Source organism: Buteo buteo, chromosome Z, assembly GCF_964188355.1.
Source record: "Buteo buteo chromosome Z, bButBut1.hap1.1, whole genome shotgun sequence".
Taxonomy (NCBI): domain Eukaryota; kingdom Metazoa; phylum Chordata; class Aves; order Accipitriformes; family Accipitridae; genus Buteo; species Buteo buteo.
Genome location: NC_134204.1, coordinates 37,439,892 through 37,463,532, shown reverse-complemented (window position 1 = coordinate 37,463,532; position 23,641 = coordinate 37,439,892). Strand labels below are relative to the sequence as shown.

General features: G+C 39.4%; 1 protein-coding gene across 3 annotated transcripts in view; it reads right to left on the bottom strand.

Moving 5' to 3' along the window:
* SH3GL2 (SH3 domain containing GRB2 like 2, endophilin A1) overlaps positions 1 to 23,641 on the bottom strand; it is a 103,909-nt gene that overhangs the window by 4,934 nt on the left and 75,334 nt on the right. For all 3 annotated transcript variants that reach the window (XM_075020587.1, XM_075020588.1, XM_075020589.1), the window contains 6 exons: positions 15,184 to 15,252; positions 12,877 to 12,949; positions 7,757 to 7,900; positions 5,798 to 5,931; positions 4,330 to 4,488; positions 2,762 to 2,865 (listed from right to left, as the gene is read on the bottom strand). In XM_075020587.1, the coding sequence (XP_074876688.1) occupies positions 2,762 to 2,865; positions 4,330 to 4,488; positions 5,798 to 5,931; positions 7,757 to 7,900; positions 12,877 to 12,949; positions 15,184 to 15,252 (683 nt within the window). The remainder of the gene's footprint in view (positions 1 to 2,761; positions 2,866 to 4,329; positions 4,489 to 5,797; positions 5,932 to 7,756; positions 7,901 to 12,876; positions 12,950 to 15,183; positions 15,253 to 23,641) is intronic.

Here is a 23,641-nt window from a genome sequence, read left to right as displayed (position 1 = left end):
CAGATTCTAGGGTAAAATCCAGGGAAGGGATGATGACAGAATCAGAGCAGCTTATGCACAACAGCCACATATATTTCTAATACCAGATATGGAAGAATGCTTGAATCAAGACCTCCATATTTAAAAGACAAGTTGGTTTCTCTAACCTTCTCTAGATCTGCCCCAGACTTGCTGTTGGTAGCACATTTTGATTTTTCTATTGAAAATATCTGCTTTTAACTTAACTAGTTTTGGTCCTGATAACACTGGTTTCCTCACCATCCCAAATATTATCAATATTAGTCAGTCCCCAGAAACTGCTTTTCTTCTTCACAAACAAAAACATAAGCATATTAAAAACTTAAATTAATGAAGTTGTCAAAATAAACTTAGATAAAAAGGCTTTGCTGTGTTTCACTCATTAACAGAAGTTACTTTTTCAAAACAGTAGTTTTGAAGAAAGAAATACTTAAACCAAGTTCTATTACACTTAATACTTCTGTGAAACAAAAACCATTTTTTACAGTTATGAACTAGAAGGCAACAGTTCTAGTGACTTGCTAAAAATTACCCAAAAGCTCAGCATGAGCCATGTTTCTTAAGAAAAGAAACATCTCCAAGGAAACCATTCCTGCTTCCCAGCTGCTCTGTCACGATACTCTGTCTTGAAAACTGCAGCCTCCTTCTGCTTGATGAAAAAGAGAGTTTAAAAGGAAAAGCTTTTGCTGACCTTCCAGATCTTATTAATTTTATTGCAAGTCTCCCAATGTTTGCCAAGTTTCTAAAGTCCCAGTTCATGTAATCATGGTGTTTTAAGGAAGTTTATGCTTTCCGTTAATGTGTAGAAGAAAAATGAAAATTCTTGAAGTTCCTGAAGAAAGTTTTGAAGCCTAAAGGGCCCAGAAAGAATAGAAGACTTGAGTATATTTTTAAATTTTTCATGGTTTTTGCAGTCGTAACTCATATTATTTTAAAATTCTTTGGGCAATATTTCGAACAGGACAGTCTTAGCAGTTAGAAGACACTGTCCATGCCAAACAACAGCATGAACAAGTTCCATTCACATCTTTTAAAAGCTATGTAGAAAATGGGTAGTATGTGCTGTAGACATCACTGAGAGTGAACTGTAACAAATTTGCTCAGCTTAAAAGTAAAGCGTTATTTATTTTCTGCTCCATATGGTCAAAAAAACAGCCCCCAAAACTCAGGGCCATGCATTTTTTGTCACCTGCATATCACCAGCAGGAAAAGACAAGTAGTTCAAATAGTAACAGCTCTACGTCCCTGGTTAATACCTGGCATGAGCATATCATAGTGCTCTAATTTGCATCCAGTGGTGTGGACAAAGGATGATTTAGCCAGTAGACTCTTTACAACTAGGGATGCACAGTAAATTTATGTAAAATATTTACTTCAGCTGATCTATAATAGCAGTCTGATGCAACGTTCTTGAGAAGCTAAAATCATTTAGCTGATGATGAAGAGCTGAAACTTAAAAGCAAAGACATTGACTGTTCAGCAGAAATTTCAAAAGTGCAAATGAATTGATACAGGAAGAGAAATTTGTTGCAGAGAGGTATGTTCACGTTATGGCATAATTTAGGGACTACAGAACAACCCACCTACTCCTGAGGATTTTTTATTGCCTCTGTAAAGTAAGTGAATGGGATTTTTTAATGACTGTGTAAAGTAAGTGAACTGCAGTATTCATTCGGAAGTGCTGAAAATCATTCTGTTAGCTGTTTAGACAGTACTGTAAACTGTATCCAGAAAACAGCCTGCTGGGCAGCCTACCTACCAAGTGCTGCTCCTAATCACAAAGAAATCTTAGACTTAGAACTGGATGAGGCTTACAGACTGTGTGCTCTGAGAAAATCAACACTGACAGACCCAGTAGCACCAGAATCTACACTAATGACATCAGAAAACAGCAAAGAATCATGCATGATTAAAAAGCTGCCTTCACACAGTATGTGAACATTATCAGCTCTTGGGAATTACGTGCAGCTTTTAGGAAGAGTCTTCCAGAACTATGTGGACTAAAGAAATCTTTCATCTATGTTAAGTTTCCTTGAAGAAGGATGTGTGTGTGTGAAGCTGATAAACTTCTACAAACATTATTTTCCTCATTTCAAGGGGGTACAATCTGGTTTGTGTTGATAGAAACAAAAATTCAAAACTAAATATTCTAAAGTTCTATTAAAAACATATTGTATCAATTGTGAGACAGCATTCACAGTTACAGAAAAGGGGATGGAAGAGGTAAATTCAATTAAGCCATGTACTAAATTTGATCTGGCAATACAGCTGGAAAAAAAGGAGTATTAATAAGGTAGCAAATGATGGGCATCTCACTACCTGGCTCAGGAAGATGTTCAGGTAGATGAGAATATAACAAGATACTCTTTTTCAATAGCAATCATTAACATCTTCTCTCAGAAATACTATTTTGTGAATACATGCAGGAATAGTAGGGAGTCCAAAGTTCTAAGTCCCACTGACTTCCAATATTTATAAACACTTGCTTTCAGTTAAATCACATTTAACAGCTTTACTAAGCTGAGATGCTTTCCTGAACTCAGTCCTCATTCAGTCATACTTAGAAGTATATGCATCTCCAAAACATACAAATCTTAGCTTGCAATTACCTAATCAAATGGCCCTTGTTGTCATAAACATACAATTACCAAGTTGCAAAAGATAAGTGTTGCATTCTACTCATAGGTTTTCTGCCTCTGTAAAACAAAAAATCAATTCAACAAACTTACAAAAAGTGCATTACCTATCTTCCAGCTTAGAAGTAACTCGCTGTAGGATCTGTGTGGCCTGCTTGTGGTACTCCAGCTGGGCTTGTACAAGAGCAGAAAGCTGGCTCACTTGCTCAATCTGAGGATTGACATTAAAACATCAGACCTTAGGTGATTACTAACAGCTCAGCAATAGCGGGTAAAGACCACTGTCATGCTGACACTGCACAGGCAGTTTTACTTATCTCTCTAAAACCTTGATTCATCTTTGTAGTTCGTAAATAGTTACACATCAGTCTTTATTCATTATCATGTCTGGTTATGACCTGATCTGGAATGGTAACTGCAGCTCTTCTCCACTGATCATCTCCATGGCTGATTTGCATGAACAGCAGCCTACAAACCTACCTCATTCAGTGAACACTACGAAAGCAAAAATGACACTGTAATGAGAACGTAATACACCTTCTCCCTCCCTGCATGTGAGGGGCACAAAACCATAGGAACTATGGTCATGCTCCAGTTGTATTCTGGCCTGTGAAGCAGACCAAAACAGGAGAATACTATATATACCTGAAGGCAGGTAGCATTCTACTTCATGAGGGAAAAAACATCCAAAACTCTTGTGTGGGCAATGCAATTGCTAGCAGTTTCCGTAATACATAATGTCGCAATGGTCTAATGCAGACCAGCAGTATCTGGCCACATGGAGTTGGATGTTACTACAAGGATTAAAACTACAAACTTGCTATACTTCTTTCATTTCAGCACAGCTATATTTAATTTCTAACATACAAATATTTTCAGGTTTGTTATGGCCCCTCTACAGCCATCTGGTAACAAAACTAAGAATTAAATTAGGTGTGTATTTAAACTTCAAATAAATCCAGTCATTTACTTCAACGGAAATATTTAAACTGAGTTTGCTTTGACCACATATTTTGTAAGACAGAGTTCAGCTGAAATGGTTTTTTCCTCCAAAAGAGAGAAATTTTTCTTCTCGCTTGATTTTACAGTTTCAACATTAATTATAAATCAAAGTTTAAAAAACCTTTAGATGCTCAATCCTAAACCACTCTGTAAGCAAAAAATATGCTGCACAGTCATATTTGAGCAGTCACATTAACTTTGGCTTTCCTATTCGCTATTGCATCTGGTTACAGCACAGACCATGGGGTTGTGAGTTCATCATCTCTGATCTTTACCAATCCTCTCAGCAGCCCACACACTTGAGCAAAAGCCTTGGCTCAAACCCTAAAACCACAGCTAAGTAAAAGTCATTACTTACATTTACATAATTCTAAGAAGGAAGCTATTTTAGTTTTGTAAGCACATCAATGCTTCAGAGGATTTATGTTCTTTAGCTCAGTTACCTATAAAATTAGTCCTTCATGTGCATGCTGCACATTACTATAGCTTCTGAGCCTCTCACTGAGTCCAACAAGGAAGTATATCCTTCCCCATTGTACAGTGACAGGAATCTGTGGCATCATGGATGTAATAAGTCTTTCAAGTTTTAGACTGCTTTAGACTGTGTTCGCTGCTGAACCAGTATCTGGCTCTTCTTAAGATTCAGCTCAAAGATTAACAAGGGATATCTCACATCCATCTCCAGAAGGTTGAACATGCTTGACTCAGCAATTTCTTTTGATTCATCAAATTTCTCCAGAGCCTGGCGAAGTTCTTCATCAGGGAGCTTGCCCTGTCTTTTCTTTTTGTAATCAAAATCCAGACGTCGACCTTCCATTTTCTTTAGGTGATGCTAAAAACAAAAATGCAAACACAAGCACAGAATAAAGGATGTTCCCCGACTCTCCTTATACTGCATTGTAATCAGGTAGTCCATGTACATTTGCAAGCATGTGCTGTTTGCTGTTCATCAACCCTTCCTCAGAAGGGAGAAATACAGAACAATGAAATAGGTGGTTTTATGTATCATTTAAGAAGCTATGGTGTGCTGCTGTCTAAATGACAGACCTTCAACATTAAAAAAAGGCCACACAGAATGGATAACTGCATTCACCACCTGTATAAAAGGTATGCGAGTTTCTAGCTTTTTAATTCTGATGCAGAATTACCTGAACACTATGGGTTTTTCCGTAGATGTTGAAGAGAAAACTCTATTAAAAGCACAAGTCAGTACATTTTTGCCTGTGTAACAGTTCTCATAAACAAAGCAACACAGAAAATATTCTTATCATTTCCATCAGACCACCAAAGGATCTTAATGTTATCTTTTATTAAAGATTTTCTAGTTTGTTAATTGATGTAACATTTATGTCAGTCTGCTTAGCAGCTGCCACATCAAGCTGGCCAGGAGTTAATGCTACCAGCATGAGCATGATTACTTTAGGTGTTTACTTTCCCTCAGAAGAATCAATTTGTCATCTGATATTTATAAATTTGTCAGCTTTGTAAGTTATATCAAACTGCCTAAGATATCTTTCTTCCACACCTATTTAACAATATGAAAGCCTTACTGAGCTCAGAAGAACAGTTACTTATACAGATAAGCACTGCTGAATTGGGAGACACTTCCACAATTACAAAAGTAGGTTGTGTCTGTAGAAGTATGCGTGCAAACAGATTTTTTTCTGTAAATGCTGTCTGGTTCCTGGATTACTAATTACGTAATTCATGCAAGCAAACAGTGTTTGTGTTCCAAATTCCTGGGAATGTTTCAGACACAGTCTTCATACAGACAAAAGGGTAGTGCCAGTATAGAGGCAACTATCAAAATGCCCTCACATGTCATACACTAGAAAATTGAATGTAAACATCTGTTCATTTATTTAGTGAAATGAGCTTTCAAATGGTAGGATTAGAGTACCGTGCTCATGCCTGCTTAAACTTGGTGATGCTACCGTCAAAAAATGTTAGAATTTCAATCTTTCCTTTTGTAAACCACCAACAAGACAGAACTGAAAAGTAAAACTCAAGACAGAAGAGACTAAAATCAAATAATCTGTGAATCTGAAAGCCCATTTTAAGCTATACAACTAACATAAATTTTGCACATATACACAGTCTGCACATTTGGCATTATTAAAATGCCACATTGAGGGCAATACCTGTATTTCTCTCAGATCTTTGTCATGGAGATTCTGAAGTGGGTCAATGAAGTTTTGTTTCACTTCCATGTCTAAAGAGTCCTTGACCTCAGAAAGCTCCTTCATAGCTTCTCCCACATCTGCAAGTGCTGGTCCTGAAAGAAAAGATGTCTGGTTATCTCAAAATAACTTAGTTCCAAATCACTGTAGAATGAAACTGAGTCATGGAAATTTCAGTTAACATTTCATTTTAAGTCTCAAGTTTAGGAAAGAAACAGAGTATGACATGCTGTGTGAAACAGCAACATGGATTTCACACTTCTGCAGCCCCCAGAGTCTATGCCTTGTAATACAGCTGAACTTGAGGATCCACACTGCATCAAGACAGCCTCCTCCACACCCCTTGCTGTTCATTCCTCACACCGGTGAAACAAACATGCTAGAAAAGAATTACTGGATGGCTCCAGTGTTGCCATCACCAGACATCAGACTGCATACAAAAATAGCTCTAATGGAAGTCAAAGTCTCCCTGTTTGTATCAGTGAGACTAGTGACAGTATCAAAAATTTAAAATTTCACAGAATTTTTTTTGATGAAAGATTTTTTTGATGAAACTATCGACTTCATACACCTACTCAAGTTATAAACTTCAGTAAGAATTATCTGCCTTCTGAGATTTCCTCCAAGATTAACTTGAGGGCCACAAAAATTACCACTCTGCTTTACCTCCTCTCCATAAAAACAAAAGCAAGAAGCTCAAAAATACCCTCCTGGTTTGAGGCATAGGTTGGTGGAAAAAAATCCACTTTCAAAGAATACAAAGCACCTGAAAACCTGGAAATGTGAGAAATCAGAAGGAGCTTTGTCTCCCAAGCAGGGGATGCCAGCAATGCACTGCAAAACTAGAGAGCCTGCCAGACCCAGGTGAAGAGTGACAAACAGCCACAATGGCTGCTGTTAGTTAAGAATGTGAAAATAATTGCCATATCTATTCTGTTGCGTGCTACTGCAATCATTAGGGAATATATAGCAATTGGCACAAACTAAATTCTATTAGTTCTTCATTTTCCCCTCAAAAATGTGTTTGAAACTTAGCAAATGAGAGGCAACCAATTAAAAAAATAAATTCAGTAGTCTTTAGCACAAATCAACCTACAACTGCCAAGCTAACTAGTAAATTAGATAAAAAACCCAGGAAAGTACCTTTCCTGTTGCAGATGCCTTTATGCCAGGAACAACATTTTATGAAGATTCAAATAGGAAATTGGATTTTCACAGTCCTATTTGAGGGTCCTGTGTGTTATCATACAACAATGTCCACAGAGAAGACCACACAAATAGGATAGAAAGACAAAGGATCCTGTTGTGAATGTCATCTCTTTTAGTTAGACTTCTGTTGTTGAAGAACACACTGGTAAGTCTCAGTTCAACATTTTTAACTCAGGCAGCTGTAAACTGGGGCTTGGAGGGAGGAGCAGTTGACAGGTAAGACAGGAATATTCACTAGTGCCTTAAAATGTGGAATTTGGTCAGAAAAAAATGTCACAGTCTATTAAAAACCTATTAGCCTTTATTCCTTGACTGCAATGAAGACAGTAACATTTATTATAAGGATTCTGAGGACAAAAGGGTTTTATTGCACACATGCGTAGACAATGATTTCTGAACATGTACATCTTTCATCCCAACACATCCCTAGTAACATAATTGATGACAGAGAGCCTAAGCCCATATGGATATGGGTCCAAATGGAAACAATTTGACTTTCACCCACAAGAAAAAAACCTCTAGTTCAAATCCGCAAAAGACACTCAATAGGCCTAAACTGACCTTAAAGGAGAAGTCTGATGAAGCAGAACTCTGATGCTTCTTGCAGAAGTTCTTCCTTTGTAAGAGCGCAACACTTTAATAATGAGAGTTATATTACGTTTTACTGGCATTTTTATCGCATTATAACAGAAAGGGAAGCAATCAAGTTACCAAAGTTGCATTCTTCTCCAAGTTCTCGACCAAATTTCAGCATCGCGTCTGCCAGCAGGGCTTCAGCCTGAGGGTAACCTGGTCCCTTTTCCTGGCCTCGAATTTTTGACATAGTGTTGATCATGCTGAGTTTAGCTCTGGAAGCTGAAGCAGGCAAGTGACAGAGGTTACAAGCATGCAATAGTTTGACTACACAGACAAGAATGCACTCTTGAAATTTATCTGAGCTACCCACAATGTATTTGAAGGACATTATCTAAGTTTAGGACTAAGCCCTGCTTTTAATCAATTATTTTTAGAGCAAAGGAATGAAATGTTGTTGGTCACTGACTTTTTTCTTCTGCTGGTAGGCCAGAGAGGAGGGTCTGTCCTGAACTTTAAGTCAAAGCTTCCTTTGAAATGACTTGGACAGAAGAAAGCCCAGGAACACTCCCAAGATAGCATGTTTGACGTGCTACAACTCAGGTAGAAAAATCTTGAAGCAGTCCCCAAAGCCTTAATCTTAAAATCCTTGGGTACCAGATGGATAGCAGATTGAGCCAGCCTTCCTCTCAAGAAAAAGTCCAGACTAGGTACACTCACAATGAAACTGTGGTGCCCCACACCTTTTAAACATTTGAAAGTTTTTCTGTTGTAGAATATTAAATAAAACCTATGTCCTCAAACATGATGCCCAACAACCTTTGAAACACTTTTTGCTTTTTATGGGTATTTGGGGAAACTCCTACTTCAATACAGTTTTCAGATGTACTTTAGCTTGTATTTTATTTCAGATACACAAGTGCAGATCAGAAGAAATCACACAATTATCATAATTGATGAAAGCAAAGACAGCAAACATAAAAGAACTAATTTGTTTGATGATGTGCTTTAGTGAATTTTTGCAGCTACAGAATGTGAATGGCCTGCAGAGAGTGAATTAATTAATGGCACTTGACTTCAAATTTTGCCAGCTATATCCTACTGCCAGCAAAGCTGACTCAGTGGCTGTTTCTACCTACATTATTGTGTATGCTACAGGAGGGCAGCTATGAATGCCTCTACCTTCCTCCTTGCAAAGGCTTGACTTTATTAGTTGCTCTTATGAGTTAGCATTTCTGTTTACAAAACATTAGCAGCTCACACTGTTCGTGTGCTGATTTCACTGGTCAAAACTCGACCTTGCACACATTTCTGCAACAGAACAAAACATTAGCAGACTGGAGTCAACAAGTGTTTTGCTTTTAATTTATTGTTGAAAGTGCCTGTCAAGAGATGGTTCCTGTTGCTGAATATGTTTCACTTCGTGGCATAGAAGTGTATGCACACAGACACAGACACAGGAAAATCAGGCAAGTGTCATAGTACTTATTTTGCCTGAGAAGCAGCTATGAAAGGATAACATATTTTTAACATATAGTAATTATGGTTTTGATAACTTTCTCACTACCCTTGAGTGCCACCAGATCATGCTTTTCAGCATCTGAATTTCTTGATGCCTTCTGTTTCCACCCACTACAAAACTACAGTCAGCAGACTGGTTGACTGTTCAGTATAAGAAATTGCATTTTAAAGAAGTGTCTGGCTTTAAAAATGGCATCAAAATGATGATGGTGATGGGAAAATACAGAAGCACAAAAGAAACTAAAGCACAAACAGAATCAGTCAGGGGAATGAAGGCAGCAAGCTGAACTAAAACAGGAACAAATGGGAGTATTTTCAGAAATAAAAGGAAAAAATGAATGAGGGAATAAAAAAAATGAAGCAGCTATATTCTGGACAGGCAGGTAAGAGTAGAATGCAAAAGGTAAAGGAAAGAATGACAGATGAAAGGACAATAAGGCAAGGGCAAGAAATAAATCATAAAGAGAAGAAAGGTAAGGATGAAAAATTCATGCTTCAATGAATCATTTAATCATTTAATAATGATTACATTAGAACCCTGATTTAGTAGGAAATCATAGAATACATCCACCAGTGGTCTCATTCCTTCTTTAAAGTTGATTCCAGTAACTTCCATGGGAGGAGAGGTAAGTTTGTGCTCAGTCAATCTCAAAATCCCATCCTGAGCCCTTTCATTTCTATTGCTTTATTGTGCTAGTGCCATGTGCTTTCTTCTCTAAGTTATGTTTCAACCTGAGTGAAGACAGGCAGAGATGTACAAAAAACCACATGGAAGTGACCTGAGCACTTGATTCTTTTCCCAGTTGCACTCCCTTTGCTTTACATTGACTTTCATGGTGCCACTAATGATTCACCTTAATTTTAATTGTTAACAGAGCCATGGCAAATCATAAAAACACTGCCAAAAGTCTTTGAAAGAAATTTCAGAAGTGGGTTCAATTGCTCATTCTTTGTACTTTCAATCTTGTTCATCTGGCACACCTCTTTTTCTTGAAATTATGGTCATGTACCTCTGCACGGAAAGTCTTTCAGCCTTCATCATGTTCAATTTTAGTTATTTTCAGCTGCCCTTCAGGTCTTTTTCATAACTGAGAAATCTACAAAGCTATCTTTTTCATTCATACTAACCTCAGCCCAACATCTCTTTCAATAAATTCACCTTTGTCTTTAATATTCATCTAAAATTCACCTTTGTCTTCCCTTCCCTTCCCTTCCCTTCCCTTCCCTTCCCTTCCCTTCCCTTCCCTTCCCTTCCCTTCCCTTCCCTTCCCTTCCCTTCCCTTCCCTTCCCTTCCCTTCCCTCTTTCTTTTTCCTTCCAGCATTAGTTAATTTAACTGTTTAGTGAAGGTAGACAATGCTTCATACTTAATTTATTGATCCTTCAAAACACCATGAAGCCATTCGATCTCTAGCACTGCAGTACTATGTTATCCAAGTATATTGATGTTTCCAGGGCACATCTTACTTACCAAGGAATGTCTGCTACATCCCAAACCCTCTTCTCCCTACCAAACCCAGGTAAACTTTTAAAGAAATTCTTCTGTTAAACAGTGCCATTAAAGAACTTTTTTTTTTCATTAAATTTCCCCCTTCTTCCCAATGTAATGTTTCTATTTTTTATGAAAGTGAGAAAGCAAACAGGAAATACTGGAAATCAGCATTTTTGGTGTCCCAGATAAATTGTAATATAGTTGTAGGGAGAATTTTAAAAGGAAATTTTTTATTTCATTGAAAAAAGAAGTAATTTTTCATGCAATTCTTCTCACTGTAGGGAGCCCTTTTGCAATTGGTATAAAACAATCTAAGAACAGGTGAGAGCTGAAAAGAGTCAGTCCCCCCTTCCTCTTACTCCATCTGTTACCCATTGCCCAGCTGTGGAATGAATAACGTGATCTAATTTGATATGCAGGAAAGTAAATCTTCCTCCTGCCTATTACAATTTTAATTTTCTGATCCTACTTGCACATGCCACAAGCAGATGAGGGGATGCGTAGCTAGAGTATGGAAACTGCTCTCTCCTGCAGCACTGCAAACTTACATCAGCCCGAGGTGCCTGAAATCACATCCTTAGCTATTTCCAGAAATTTTGCTCTCTGCCATTGCTGTAAGCCTCCTTCACAATTCACAGCAAACATAATCACTCAGATGTGTCAGGAAGGCAGCCAGAGAGGGGCTGAGCAGCCAAAGCTTACCACTCAGTCTATACAATGTTGCACAACAGCAGCTTGACAGCAGTTAACAATTTTATCACTAGCCCCATAACGTTTGTCAATCGTATTGCTTTTCCTGTAGAGTGCTTGTTGACGATGAGCAATGAAGCTGTGGACTCAAGTCATAAACAGTATTTCATCTGTTGACATAGAAACCGTTCTAGTCATCATTATTTTCTCTCTAGCAGTTCTTGGAACTCGTAAATATTATTCCTCCTTTTTTCAATACACTGGCAGCATCATCATATTATCCTCCTTTCCTCTGTGGTCTAACATAGAAATATCACCAGTTAAGCTATACTAGCAACAGTCCTTCATCCTACCACACTGGAGTTAAAATATTTCACACTGGTTCAAATTTGTTTCCAGCTATTAGGAAACAAATTCCTCACAGTGAATGAGTGAATTTGGTCTGTACTTCCATGAAACTCTAAGATACTTACTGCAGGTAGAGGCCTCATTTTACCTTCATGCTAATTTTATACAAGCATAACTCCATTGATGCCATCAGTCAAGCTGGCATTGACTTATGCTAGTATCAAAGCCCTTATGTTCCTAGATCACTATGGAAATCTTCAAGTTCTTGAATTTAATGGTTTACTTAACAGCTCCAGATCACCTCTCCTTGTGAGGATCCTTTGGCAAGAAAGGGGCATGCAGCTCTCCATCAGCCCAATCACAAAACCTTTCTTTCATCTCCCCAGTGAAACCAACCATTCCTTTCTACTTTGAGGGTTCAATTGAGTCATCTCTGATTACATCTGTTTATCTGCCCTTTTCTCCAGTTCGGCATCAACACCTCTTTTCCACCCTCCCTTTTGTAGTAACGCTAATGAGGATGGGAAATCACTAGAGGACCAGGTGAAAGGTGTTGTTACATCTTTCCCTGCGCCCTGGAGGAAGCTGCTTCAGAACTTTGTCTTTCTTCCCACAGTCTGCAAGGACTGCCCGTCCTCTTCCTTCACACAGGGTGAATGACTGGAACAGCAGCAGAAAGAGATGTTTCATGCAGACACCCTCACCATGGCTGTGGGCTGATTGCCTGGCCTTGGCCCATCCCCATACCCAGGGAGGTGCCTGATGCCCAGGGCTGCTGCTGCTGCCCCATAGCACCCGGGCTGCTCTGCTCCTGGCTGGAGCAGCGGGATGGGCCCTGACTTCCAGGCCCTGCCCTGCCGCCCCTGGGGAGTCCACAGCCATCTCCAGCTCCCAGGGAGCCCCCCCACGCTCACAGTGCTGACATTGAGATGCCTGCAAGTAAACACACCTGATTTCTAGGCATATGCTGCTCCCTCACCTAAAGCAAGACAACACAAAAGGAAAACAGGCCTCCCAAAGCCAGTCTCCATTCCCTCTGACAGCCTAACACAGAAGCCTGTACTCATCTCTCTTTTACTTGATGATAACTTCACCAATTTTGTCTTAACTTGCACCAGTGAGGATGAGATCTGTCATATTCTATTTTGGTGAGAAAGAATATTTTCAAAAAGTGCTGCAAGTACTGTGAGACTGTGAAATTACATTACCTGGATTGGGCTGAAGATACTCTATTGTCTTTGCCATTATTTCCACAACTGCCCTGCTGGTAACATCCACTTTCTAAAGGACAGAGAGTTAAACAAAAAGAAACATGAAAAAAAGATGTTAGACAAAAGGAAAATGTTTTTCTCTCTTCTTTTTGTTCTTATAAATTCTTTTAACTCTTCTTATAATTTTATTTTTGCGTCCCTGAGAGCAGCCCTGGTACCAGAATGGTGATAATACCTGGAAAACTACCAAAGCATGAGTCCACCATTTCAGTTTATAGCAGATCCATTCTCAAGTGAGGCCATTAGTACAGAGTACCTGAGGATGCGTCAGGAATTTGATAGGACTCATTGTACTGTGCTGATACTTTATGTCACCCTGGGAAGCGTCCACAACAGGGAAAACTTTTTGACAGAATGGTCACTGAAAACTATTTGAAGAATTAGCCATCTTTGATCACCTAATAGCTGGCAAAATGAGGGGAAAGCAGATGTCAATCAAAACCAACCACCAATGATAAAATGGGCTGTCTACCACTTTCAGAGCAAGGCCTGGTAAAATTGGGGTAAGGAAGACCAGGTATCACTTAGTTTCCAATTTCAAGAAACCTATCAGCATGGATGCACTGACCATTTATTTCCCCTGGCTGACTCCAGGAAGAATTATTTTATATTTAGGAATTTAAAATACTTAAAACTGAATAGCATTACTTTTTTCTACTGTAATAGGAATTCTTGCTTTCTTAAGAAGTACTCTGCATCAACTTCCTAAGCTGCATATAGCAAAGTATGCAACTACTCTCCCTCTCAGAATCAGGCCTCAATGAAAAAATGCTGCTTTGGCAGATTTGGGGATCTCCATAACCTGTCCTGCACTCTGCACTTACAAAGACACATTGCATTTCTCTGCAGGGTAGCTTGTGTCCCACAGGGTGAACTCCTCTACCATAATGGCAAGTTCCTATTTTAAAAAAGAACGCCTGAGATGGGTTGGTTGCAGCACGCTGTGACTGATGTCTTTCCTGTTTCCTGTTGCCACTGCCATCTGCCAGGTCTTGCTCTATGCTTTACACAAAGAAGCAGAAGAGGTCTGCCAGCCCTGGGTGAGTAAGTAGCTGAACTGCCTGGTAGGGACCACAGAAATGGCTTGAAGGCTGCAGAGGAGAGTAGGGGGCGAGGGAACAGAAGGCCAGAGATAGGCAGAAGGAGCATGTCCACTGCCTGCAGAAAAGCTGGCAAGGAACACGGGGCCAGGCAGGGAGTGTGGAGGCAACTGATGAGTTACTCCATTCTCTTCTCAACTCTCAGTGCTCCTATCTCCTGGACTGCCAACCCATGCCGCCCACAAGCACTACGTGGGACTCACCCCTGGCTGTTGCAATGTCCTATTTTCCACTCTAAACCTTGCATCAATTTTCTGAATCTGTTAACATCTTCCAGTTTTGACGGCAGTGCCTATACTTGCAGCACATTTGAAGGGAAGCTGGGCAGAAGGGGAGAAGCCGACTCTGCAGTACTTTTGCTGTAAGAAGTACAAAGGATATGCCCCTTCCCTTTATTTTTCATCCAAGGTTTTTTTTCCTCATCTCACCATACAAATGTACAGATAAATAGCTTCTGTTTCTCTTGATCGGAGTTATGTATTAGATACATACCCTACAAATCACGTAGCAGTAGCTTGTGCTACAAGATTTGATAGTACCTTTCAAAGTTGAAGCCAGAAAAAAACCTGCCCCTACTGATCCTTCCAACTGAAATATTATCACCACCACACACAGCTGTGGCTTCGCCCCCCATAGAAACACTCAGTGCTACCACTGCCTGCCTCACCAAGCAGTCTGTTGGGGGGTTAACCGCATCTACCCAAGGCACTTTTCCAGGGGAGGCTGCCTAACAGGATGTCTGAACCTATGAATGAATATCCCAGTGCCACTGTCAACCCCCTTTGGCAGACAGCTCTTGCTCCTCTTGACTGATGCTCAAGGTGCTGAGAATGACTGGTACCCTTTGCCATTGAAATTACCATCTTGTAGACAGATTGTTTTCAGAGATCCTCTACAATGGCTTAACTGAAGCTAATTTATAGCTGACAACAGCCTCAATCTCTGAATGAAATATTGGCATTATAAAGAATGCCATATATTACATATGCCTTGGTTAGAAAACAAAAAGAGGTAAGAAACAGAAAGCTCAGTCCTGCTAAATAAAAGTTAAGTCTTTCAAAATTATTCAAGTGATTGAAATTCCTGTCCTAGAAAAGAAAAATGAATGGTAATAATGAATAGACACATCTGTATTTAGACTTACTCTTTCCATTTCTTTGAAGTCATCATCTAGCTTGGTTCCTTCTGCACCTCCTACTTTTTCACTCACTTTCTGCAGTTAAAAAAAGAACAATAAACAGATTCAGCAATAACTGAAAAATCTAGCCACCGTGTTTTCCTGGGGAAACGTTTTTTTTTCCCTCTAAGTTGGTACAACAGTCAGACATATTATTCTTTCTGAAAAACTTACTTCAAACACACTTTAACTTAAGTTAAACAAACAGAAAATAATATATTATTGCTTAACTCTCAGAGACCCAATTTTTTGCTGGTGTCAGAAGTACATACTATCACGTCTTTGCCAAGGTCACACCTCTATTTCTCTGTTGAATGAATATCTGTACCCTGGACCTTATCAAGTAAATAATCAACAATGACGGATCTGTATTCAGCAGACAGAAATATCCATGGTTGTGTGTGCTGATGAAAAAGGAGGTGACTTGATAGAATGAATTAAGGGAAAGAATTAAGGCACTAAAAAATTTCTCACCAGAGCTGAAAAATGGCCCCAGCTCCTTTGTCCAGGCTGCATCAATGAAACATCACGGGTAATCACAATGCCTAAGCACATAGCAAGAAGAAGCTCCCAAGGCCTGACTCTAGCCACCCAGAAGGCAACAGGCGCCCATGCCAGAGAACTCTCAGAAACATACTGACTCAAGTCACAACCAGACCTTCACCATCAAAAATCAAGTTTATAAATGAAAGTGATAGATACAAAACCCCCTACATTCACACCATGCAAGAGCTTTGAGGTTCACGAGTCATATATAAAATACCAGGCTGACACATGTGTTAGAAAGAATGAAAGGGAACTTTGGTGTCACACCTTTAGCAAATACTCCGTTATTTTATGAAATACTCAGTTTGAAAACTAATTAGAAAATGATTTTGTGCTACCGTTTCATTTCCCTGATTCAGAGGAACACATTGAACTGAGTTTCCCTCTACTGTCAATAAATGTGACAGCAACAGATTTGAATGGTAACTGCTATGCAGCACCATTCAAAATGGATGTTAGCAATTGCATTGTCAGTCACAAAGTGTTTTTAGTGGTGTAATTCCACAATTAAGTCAGGTGCATATGATCCAGTGAATGTACTAATCTTTCACTGGGCTGGTTATTTGTCATAAGAAATTCATCAGACATATGACTTTCTGTTTCCTATCCATTTTTAGCTCTTTGTACTGAACACCATTTAATTTTACAAACATTCCTAGATGTCTCTGAATCATCTTTAGACTGTTTTAATTAAGTGTAACTACTGATTTCAGTGAAGTGACTCCTGCAATAAACAAGGAGTAACGGAGGAAAAATTGCACTTTTTTCCTCTTGGTTTCAACCACTGTGTTAACTCTTCTACGGCTTTCTTTTACTATAAAGGAGAAGACCCACAGTCAACCACTCACATGCTGCTAATAAAATCCATACATTGGATTAATTTCAAATTCACTACAGTTCAATCCTACAAAACTGCAAGTGCAGCATGGCCAAGTACTTACTAATGCAGGCTATAATTATCTGTGCAATAAGAAATGGCTGTCAGTTCTGTTTGTTTTCTGTCAGCTCCTTGCAAATTAGTACCCAAAATGGTGCATTGATGAGCCATCAATACTATAAAACATCCTGAAAAAAAAAAAGAACTTTATTTATCCCTTCTTTCCTATACAGAAAGAAAATCCATGCAGACACTCTCTTATCATTAATCTGAATGCAGATCAGTTTGTGTGGTCTGTATGATTGAACTTGTGCCTTACAGAGATTAGTGAAGTGCTGCACAAAATTCATAGATTTCAAACTCAGTGCTGTTAGGAACAATTCTGCAGTGGACAAGGGATAGGTTTAATGTCCTAAAAGATGCTATTCATTTGCAGTTTCTGTGAAAAATGGTAACAAAGGAAGCATGAAAGACCAGAAGCTTTCTTCATCAATCCATGAATGAATCTTCTGCAAATGGACCTCCTACTACAAATGATACAGCAAAATCTGCACAGGACTCTCTACCACAAAGATTTCAGGTCACTGAAAACAACAGTATGCAAATATGCTTGTACCTAAATATTCAAAACAGATTTTGAATAACTGAAGTTCAACTCTAAGGATACAAAGTACCCAAAGGTAATTAATGTTCCAGCCCTTTTTAGCTGTAGCTTTACTTTTCATCATTTTGAGATATTTTCATAGTTGACGAGGATTTGCAAAGACATGGCATATCATCCCCGCAGATGCCCTAAAGACCCCATCTCACATCTACAAACCATAGCAATTACTCCTTCCTCCATATTAATCATTACTCTAGCTGAGGAATGTATGACACTTAATAGTTCAGCTCTGTAGTCTGCTGGAGTGGTCACTGCTAAGTCAAAAAGACAGGCCATCTCTCTCTCCTAAACATGCTTCCATTTCCATTTTGTCAGTATTAGCCTCACATCATGAGTCACTCATTTAAGGTGACTAACAAAACTATGTACCAAGCAGAAAATTCATTTGTAAAACTCTGGGTCAAGTACTGTTACAGACAACAGAGGTGAGTCAAATGAGAGACGTGAGCTGTGAAGACTTCAGCCCTTCTGGAGCTGGGTGACTCTTCTTTCAAGGTAGTTACATCATAGGCCCTCAAGGAAGTACCTTCCACCTCCATTATCCAGGCAAAAATCTGGTTTGGAGAAGCACTGACAGATCACAGGAAAAGAGCAGCCAAACCAAAATCCCACTTGAAAATTCAAATAGTGGGTTTTTTTCCTGAAGGCCACAGGCACTTGCAGTCAGAGATGAGAACTCAAATTAAGGATTCAAATTTAAGAAAAAAAAATATTAAAAAATGAAACCCTCAAAAGTTCTTTCCCTTTAGGGCAGAAGGGGGAAATCTACTCAGAAGAGGATACTAAGCTCCCTTTACAAGGCCATTATCTAAAGTCATCAGGTGGGAGCAGTGGGCCTGAAAAAGGCAGCCTAAGCATTTGCAACAGATCCCACATCTATGTCATCACTGTATTGATTAAATTTAGAGATATTCTTCAGCACATTTATATCCATCCTCCAAATCAACTGTTAAAGCATTTCATTAAGGCTACTGCTCCACCATGCTCTAAAATTGCCAGATTTGATTATCCTAGGTCATGAAGCTATGCCAGCTAGAACAGCTGAGGATCTGCTGTCGTGCTAAGCAGTCAGAAATATCGGCAGCTCACAGCTACAGCCAGCCAGAAAACAAAAGACTCCTTTGCCATGTCATTTGAGTCAAGGTTTCAACATTTCGGTTCTTGCTTTACAACAGAATGAAAATTAGGCCCTTTAAGTTGTCTTTCAAAACAGTTATACTTCAGCTCCTCCTAGTCTAGTCCAGTCCAGTCCAGTCCAGAATTAAAACCTAATCTAATACCACAGCCAACGTTAGTTATTTTGTGATCATGCCTTATCTTTCAAATGTTGATTACCTATTCCACCTTGCTTCCCAAAAGCCTTACAATAAAATTATCATTAAAATAGCAATATATTTTCATGAAAAATAACAGAGTCAACATAAAAATATTTTCTGGGTGGGGGAAAAAATGTCATGAAAACATTTTTTTATGCAGCAAAAATATACAGACCTTTTCTACACCGAAAAATGTCGTGTTTTACAGCTGGGAACTCTGTATTTTATATGACTGAAAACAAGTGCTATGTGCCTTAGAGCAAATTCCAATTTTATAAAGATCCCACTTCCACTCAGGTAGAATATTAACATCTGCTGGTCAGAATGGTTTCAGTAGGGACAACAAAAGTGGCATGAATCCTACACTTAGGGGAAAAAATAGACTTATTTTTTTCCTGGCAGATAATATTAAAAAGGCAGGTTTTTGGTAAATGCTGACAGGATCTCAAATATAAGCCATAGAGGCAGGAGTGTGGTTTGGTAGACGGCTTTCATGTGAAACAACAAAACTTATTAGGTCTTAGTTATGGAGCCATTTCTTTCATTTTTCATACAGTTGTGCAACTGACCTTTTTTCCTGTATTGCGGTGTCATGATGCAGCATGTTATGCAGGACAAAAAAATGCTTGTGCAGTCACTATGAATATGCTGAAAATTCCAGTTGCCTTTTATAGAATACACTCATGATCACTTGTACAATATCCCATACAGCAGTCCTCTAATGACGATGTGAATCTGATGCTCTCGTCTCTCACTACTCACAAGACATTAATGTAAATCAAATGTGCATTAGATAGCCATTCCATGAGAATTACATTCTTCAGTACTATGACACTACATTGTACTGAAGTGCCTTCTGAACAATTCACACTTCAACCAACTGCTACCAGAAAGCCTTGCACAAGTATGATATGCCACTACCTACTTGAAAATGCAGCAAGATCAGCATTAAACTACAGTAGTAGTCACCTGAGTCTGCAGCTCTATTAATTTAATGAAATACTAGTTTGGCAGCATGTATAGAAGGCAGCTTTGTTTCTATACAGGAGTAGAAAACCAGCTTTGAATAGATTACCAACACAATACACCACCTTTGCCTGTGATGCAAACTGAATGCCCTGTTTGCAAAGCAGTCACACCACAGTAAGACTGAAAAATGTAACAGTCTGTTCATGGCATGCATTCATAGCTCCAAATATGGAGCACAGCAACATTTTTACTCAAAGCACACAGCAAACTCTGATCTACTTCTTTATACCTTTTATCATTACAGCCATCCTAGACTAGTTTTCCCATTCAGATATTCTGGAGATTGTCCTTCCACAACGTTTCTTATCTACCACACAGTTCAGCTGCCATAGCATAACTTCTCTATCCCTCAAAGGAAAGCTGTTGACACTAAGTCCTGTCAAATTGCCACACAGTGGACAGGGTGGTAGGAAAAAAAATTTATTAATATGAAAGCTACAGGAAACAGTAATGAATGGACCTTACAAATTCATGACGGAGAAAAATAATGCTTCTGTAGTTCATGTTTTTTAAATGCAAGTCACCCTGTTGATTTCTTATTCCTGATTGCTTAGCATCTATTCCACTTCCGTGAGTCTTCCATGCAGTTTTTGCCTTTTTGACTTTTGCTTGTCACTGTAAGTGTTCGTGTTCTGGAAGCATAGCAACAGAATTATCTTCAGGTTTGTTAAAGATTTTCAAACAGGCTTTAAAATGCTGTGATGCTTTGTTAGCTTTGCAAACACAAGGAAGACATAGCTGACTTGCAAAAGAAAGTAGTGAGAAACACATTTTAATGAGAAGAAGTCTGTGTACACATGGTGAAGGTATGCCAACGCTGTAGGCTTTTCAGAAGGAGAAAACATTTTAAAAATAACATTTATAAAAAGCACAGTGTCTAATCAAGAATTTTTTTTTTTATTCTGTCACTTCACATGCTAGAATAAGACAAAACTGCCACTTGCAGGCTAATTTTTCTGTCTGTTTGATCCTGCACGGTTTGGCATTTATGGTATTAGAATTTGCTACCACAGAAAACATGTGACATCTGCAATTCAGATTTATGGTCGTGGCTCTGGCTCTCTGCAGATAATGAAGCCTATTTCCTGCTGGCAAATCACACTTGTGGCAAATCACATTCTCGGCAAATCACACTCTCAGCAACAACAGTAAGCAAGAGAGATTTTCTGTTGATTTCAGATAAATTAGAACAGGGACTAAAAGAAAAACCCACCTGAAAAGCGTATGTAAATTAGCTGTATTTTAGACTTCTCATCCTTCTCCAACTAACATCAGAATATAAAAGAAAAGAAAAGAAGGACCTTTTCCAGATTAATCTGGAGACAGCTTATCTTCAGAAACAGTAAGAGGCTGTAGAAAATACCAATGTTGGTTCACTGCACCTTATCCTGTACCAAAAGGAATTAAAATCTGATTTCAACCGAGGTAAAGTGATCTTGCTCAAGCTTTTCCAGAACAGCCATCTAGATGAGGGAAGTCCTGATTTACAAGCCAAATGATCCAAAATCATTAGTTTTGGAAAGCCTCAGGAAACGCAACAGATGTGATAAATGTCACCAGAAGCCAGAAGTGTCTGATTAGCCTTACACTTACATTGCACTCATCGTTAGAGAAACTGAGCAAAACTCACACTTTCATTAAACACAAAAGATTTCACAAGACAGGAAAGCTTATCACCCTCTCTCTTGCATTTCAAATTCTTTGAATTTTATTCTATTTTTCTTTTAATTTGTGAACACCTTGTGCAAAATAGGGACTGCCAATAGGACATGGCATGAGAATGTAAAATAAGCCACTTCAGCAGTAAAATGAAAATAGGATCCCAACTTAACACACATTTGAGATACAGTTATGCCCATTTACATTGCATTAGAAAATTTCTCTTCTTCAGCTGGGACAGCTAAAAGGGCAGTCTGCAATGCCAGCTGGAGCTCATCAGCAGAAGAGCCTTCCCTTGCAGAACTGAGGAGCACAGTGACTCCACTGCTATCACAGAAGCTATAAGGGCACATGAAGACAGGGTGAAAGGCTGTCCTGGTTTCAGCTGGGATAGAGTTAACTGTCTTCCTAGTAGCTGGTGCAGTGCTATGTTTTGAGTTCAGTATGTGAAGAATGTTGATAACACACTGATGTTTTCAGCTGTTGTTCAGTAGTGTTTAGACTATAGTCAAGGATTTTTCAGCTTCTCATGCCCAGCCAGGGCACCTGACCCAAACTGGCCAACAGTGTATTCCATACCATGTAACGTCCCATCTAGTTTAGGAACGGGGAGGGGGGGGCAGGGATTTCACCGCTCGGGGACTGGCTGGGTGTCGGTCGGCGGGTGGTGAGCAATTGCCCTGCGCATCATTTGTACATTTCAATCCTTTTATTACTACTGCTGTCATTTTATTAGTGTTATCATTATCATTATTAGTTTCTTCTTTTCTGTTCTATTAAACCGTTCTTATCTCAACCCAGGAGTTTTACTTCTTTTCCTGATTTTCTCCCCCATCCCACTGGATGGGGGGGGAGTGAGTGAGCAGCTGTGTGGTGCTTAGTTGCTGGCTGGGGTTAAACCACGACAAAGGCAAAAGGGAAAAAATGGGAGATCCATGTATCTCCACGGAACTTCACTATTTATCTCCTGTTTGCACTGAGACTTTGATAATGCCATTGAAGCTTTGCTTTCTCCTTTGGCAAAATGAAGAAATACACTTGCCTACCACATGAGAAGATTGTGAGCAATAATTCACACCTGCCACTGCTTGCCATCAGGAGCATACCTAACAGAAATGTTTGTGATGTAGTTAAGGTAAGCATCTGCCAGGCAAGCCTGAGATTGTCTTTTCCTTTTCCCTCTGTCACTCAGCAAATATATTTAATCAGACAATAATATACTCACTCCCCTGATAGCACTAAAATCACTTTCTTCCTGCTAGAAATCTTTGTTCGCTGGCCTGTTCCACCACAACACCGCACCAGCCACAGGCTGGGTAGGTTTATTCTCCCTTAAAAGCTCCCTTGACTCTGCTGTTGGATGCGGAATGTCAACAAGAAAGTGCACGATTCAAAGATCAGGAAGTGAACTGAATTTTGGAAACTCAAGAGGAAAACAGAAGGCTATGACTGGACTCTAAAAGGCTTGCTGCCTTCTCTCACAAAGCATTTTCTAAGTACCCTTTATATATATGTATAATAGCTTTGCCTTGCTAGTCCTCACAGCTGCTAGCAGTAGCACCCATAGCCCTGTTTAGAGCCCCATTAACAGTTTGAAGGCGGTCAGAAAGCCAGCGAAATTGGCTATAGATGTGACATACATAAGACACAGGAACTAGCAATGCTAAAGAAAAGCCATTGCTAAAGCTTGTCAAGTCATGAAGGAAATCGTCCATGGGATAGGATCTCCAGTAACGCCAGTGATAGTCTGGAGCAAAAGCAAATTAGTGCAGTGGAACTATTTCTCCCCCAGAAGGACAAAAAGAGATCAGGGTATCAACCTCGAGCATTGTTGCAGTGTAAGAAATACGCATTGTGAACCTGTCCTGCGTTCTTACTCTCCTCATTTAGAATCAATCCCTAATTTGCCTTTTTTTTTTCATTTTCAGCTAAACCTGTCAAAGGGGAGGGAAGAGGGTGTCTCGATCAATCCTTTCTTCAACCTGTCTGATCTAGCATTTTACTTGCTGACTACTAGCAAGGACCACACTGCAGAATTCCTGCAACTCCAGCATCACAGGGGGAGTCATTCACATTCAGCACTAGCATACAATAAATACGAAAGAATGCCGCAAGCTTCTGCACTGACAGGAGTTACTGCAGAGCCTCTGCTGCAATGCCACTGCATCACATTGGAGGCTGTCCACTGGTAAGTGAAATAAAGCAGGGTGAGAGCAGGGGAAGAACTGCTGAGAAGTGCTGGTGTAGTAGTGCCCTGTGCTGTATCTCTGTATGGAAAGTCCCTGCACAGAGGAACCCACCATGACAGATGAGGTAAGTACTACACTAGGGCAG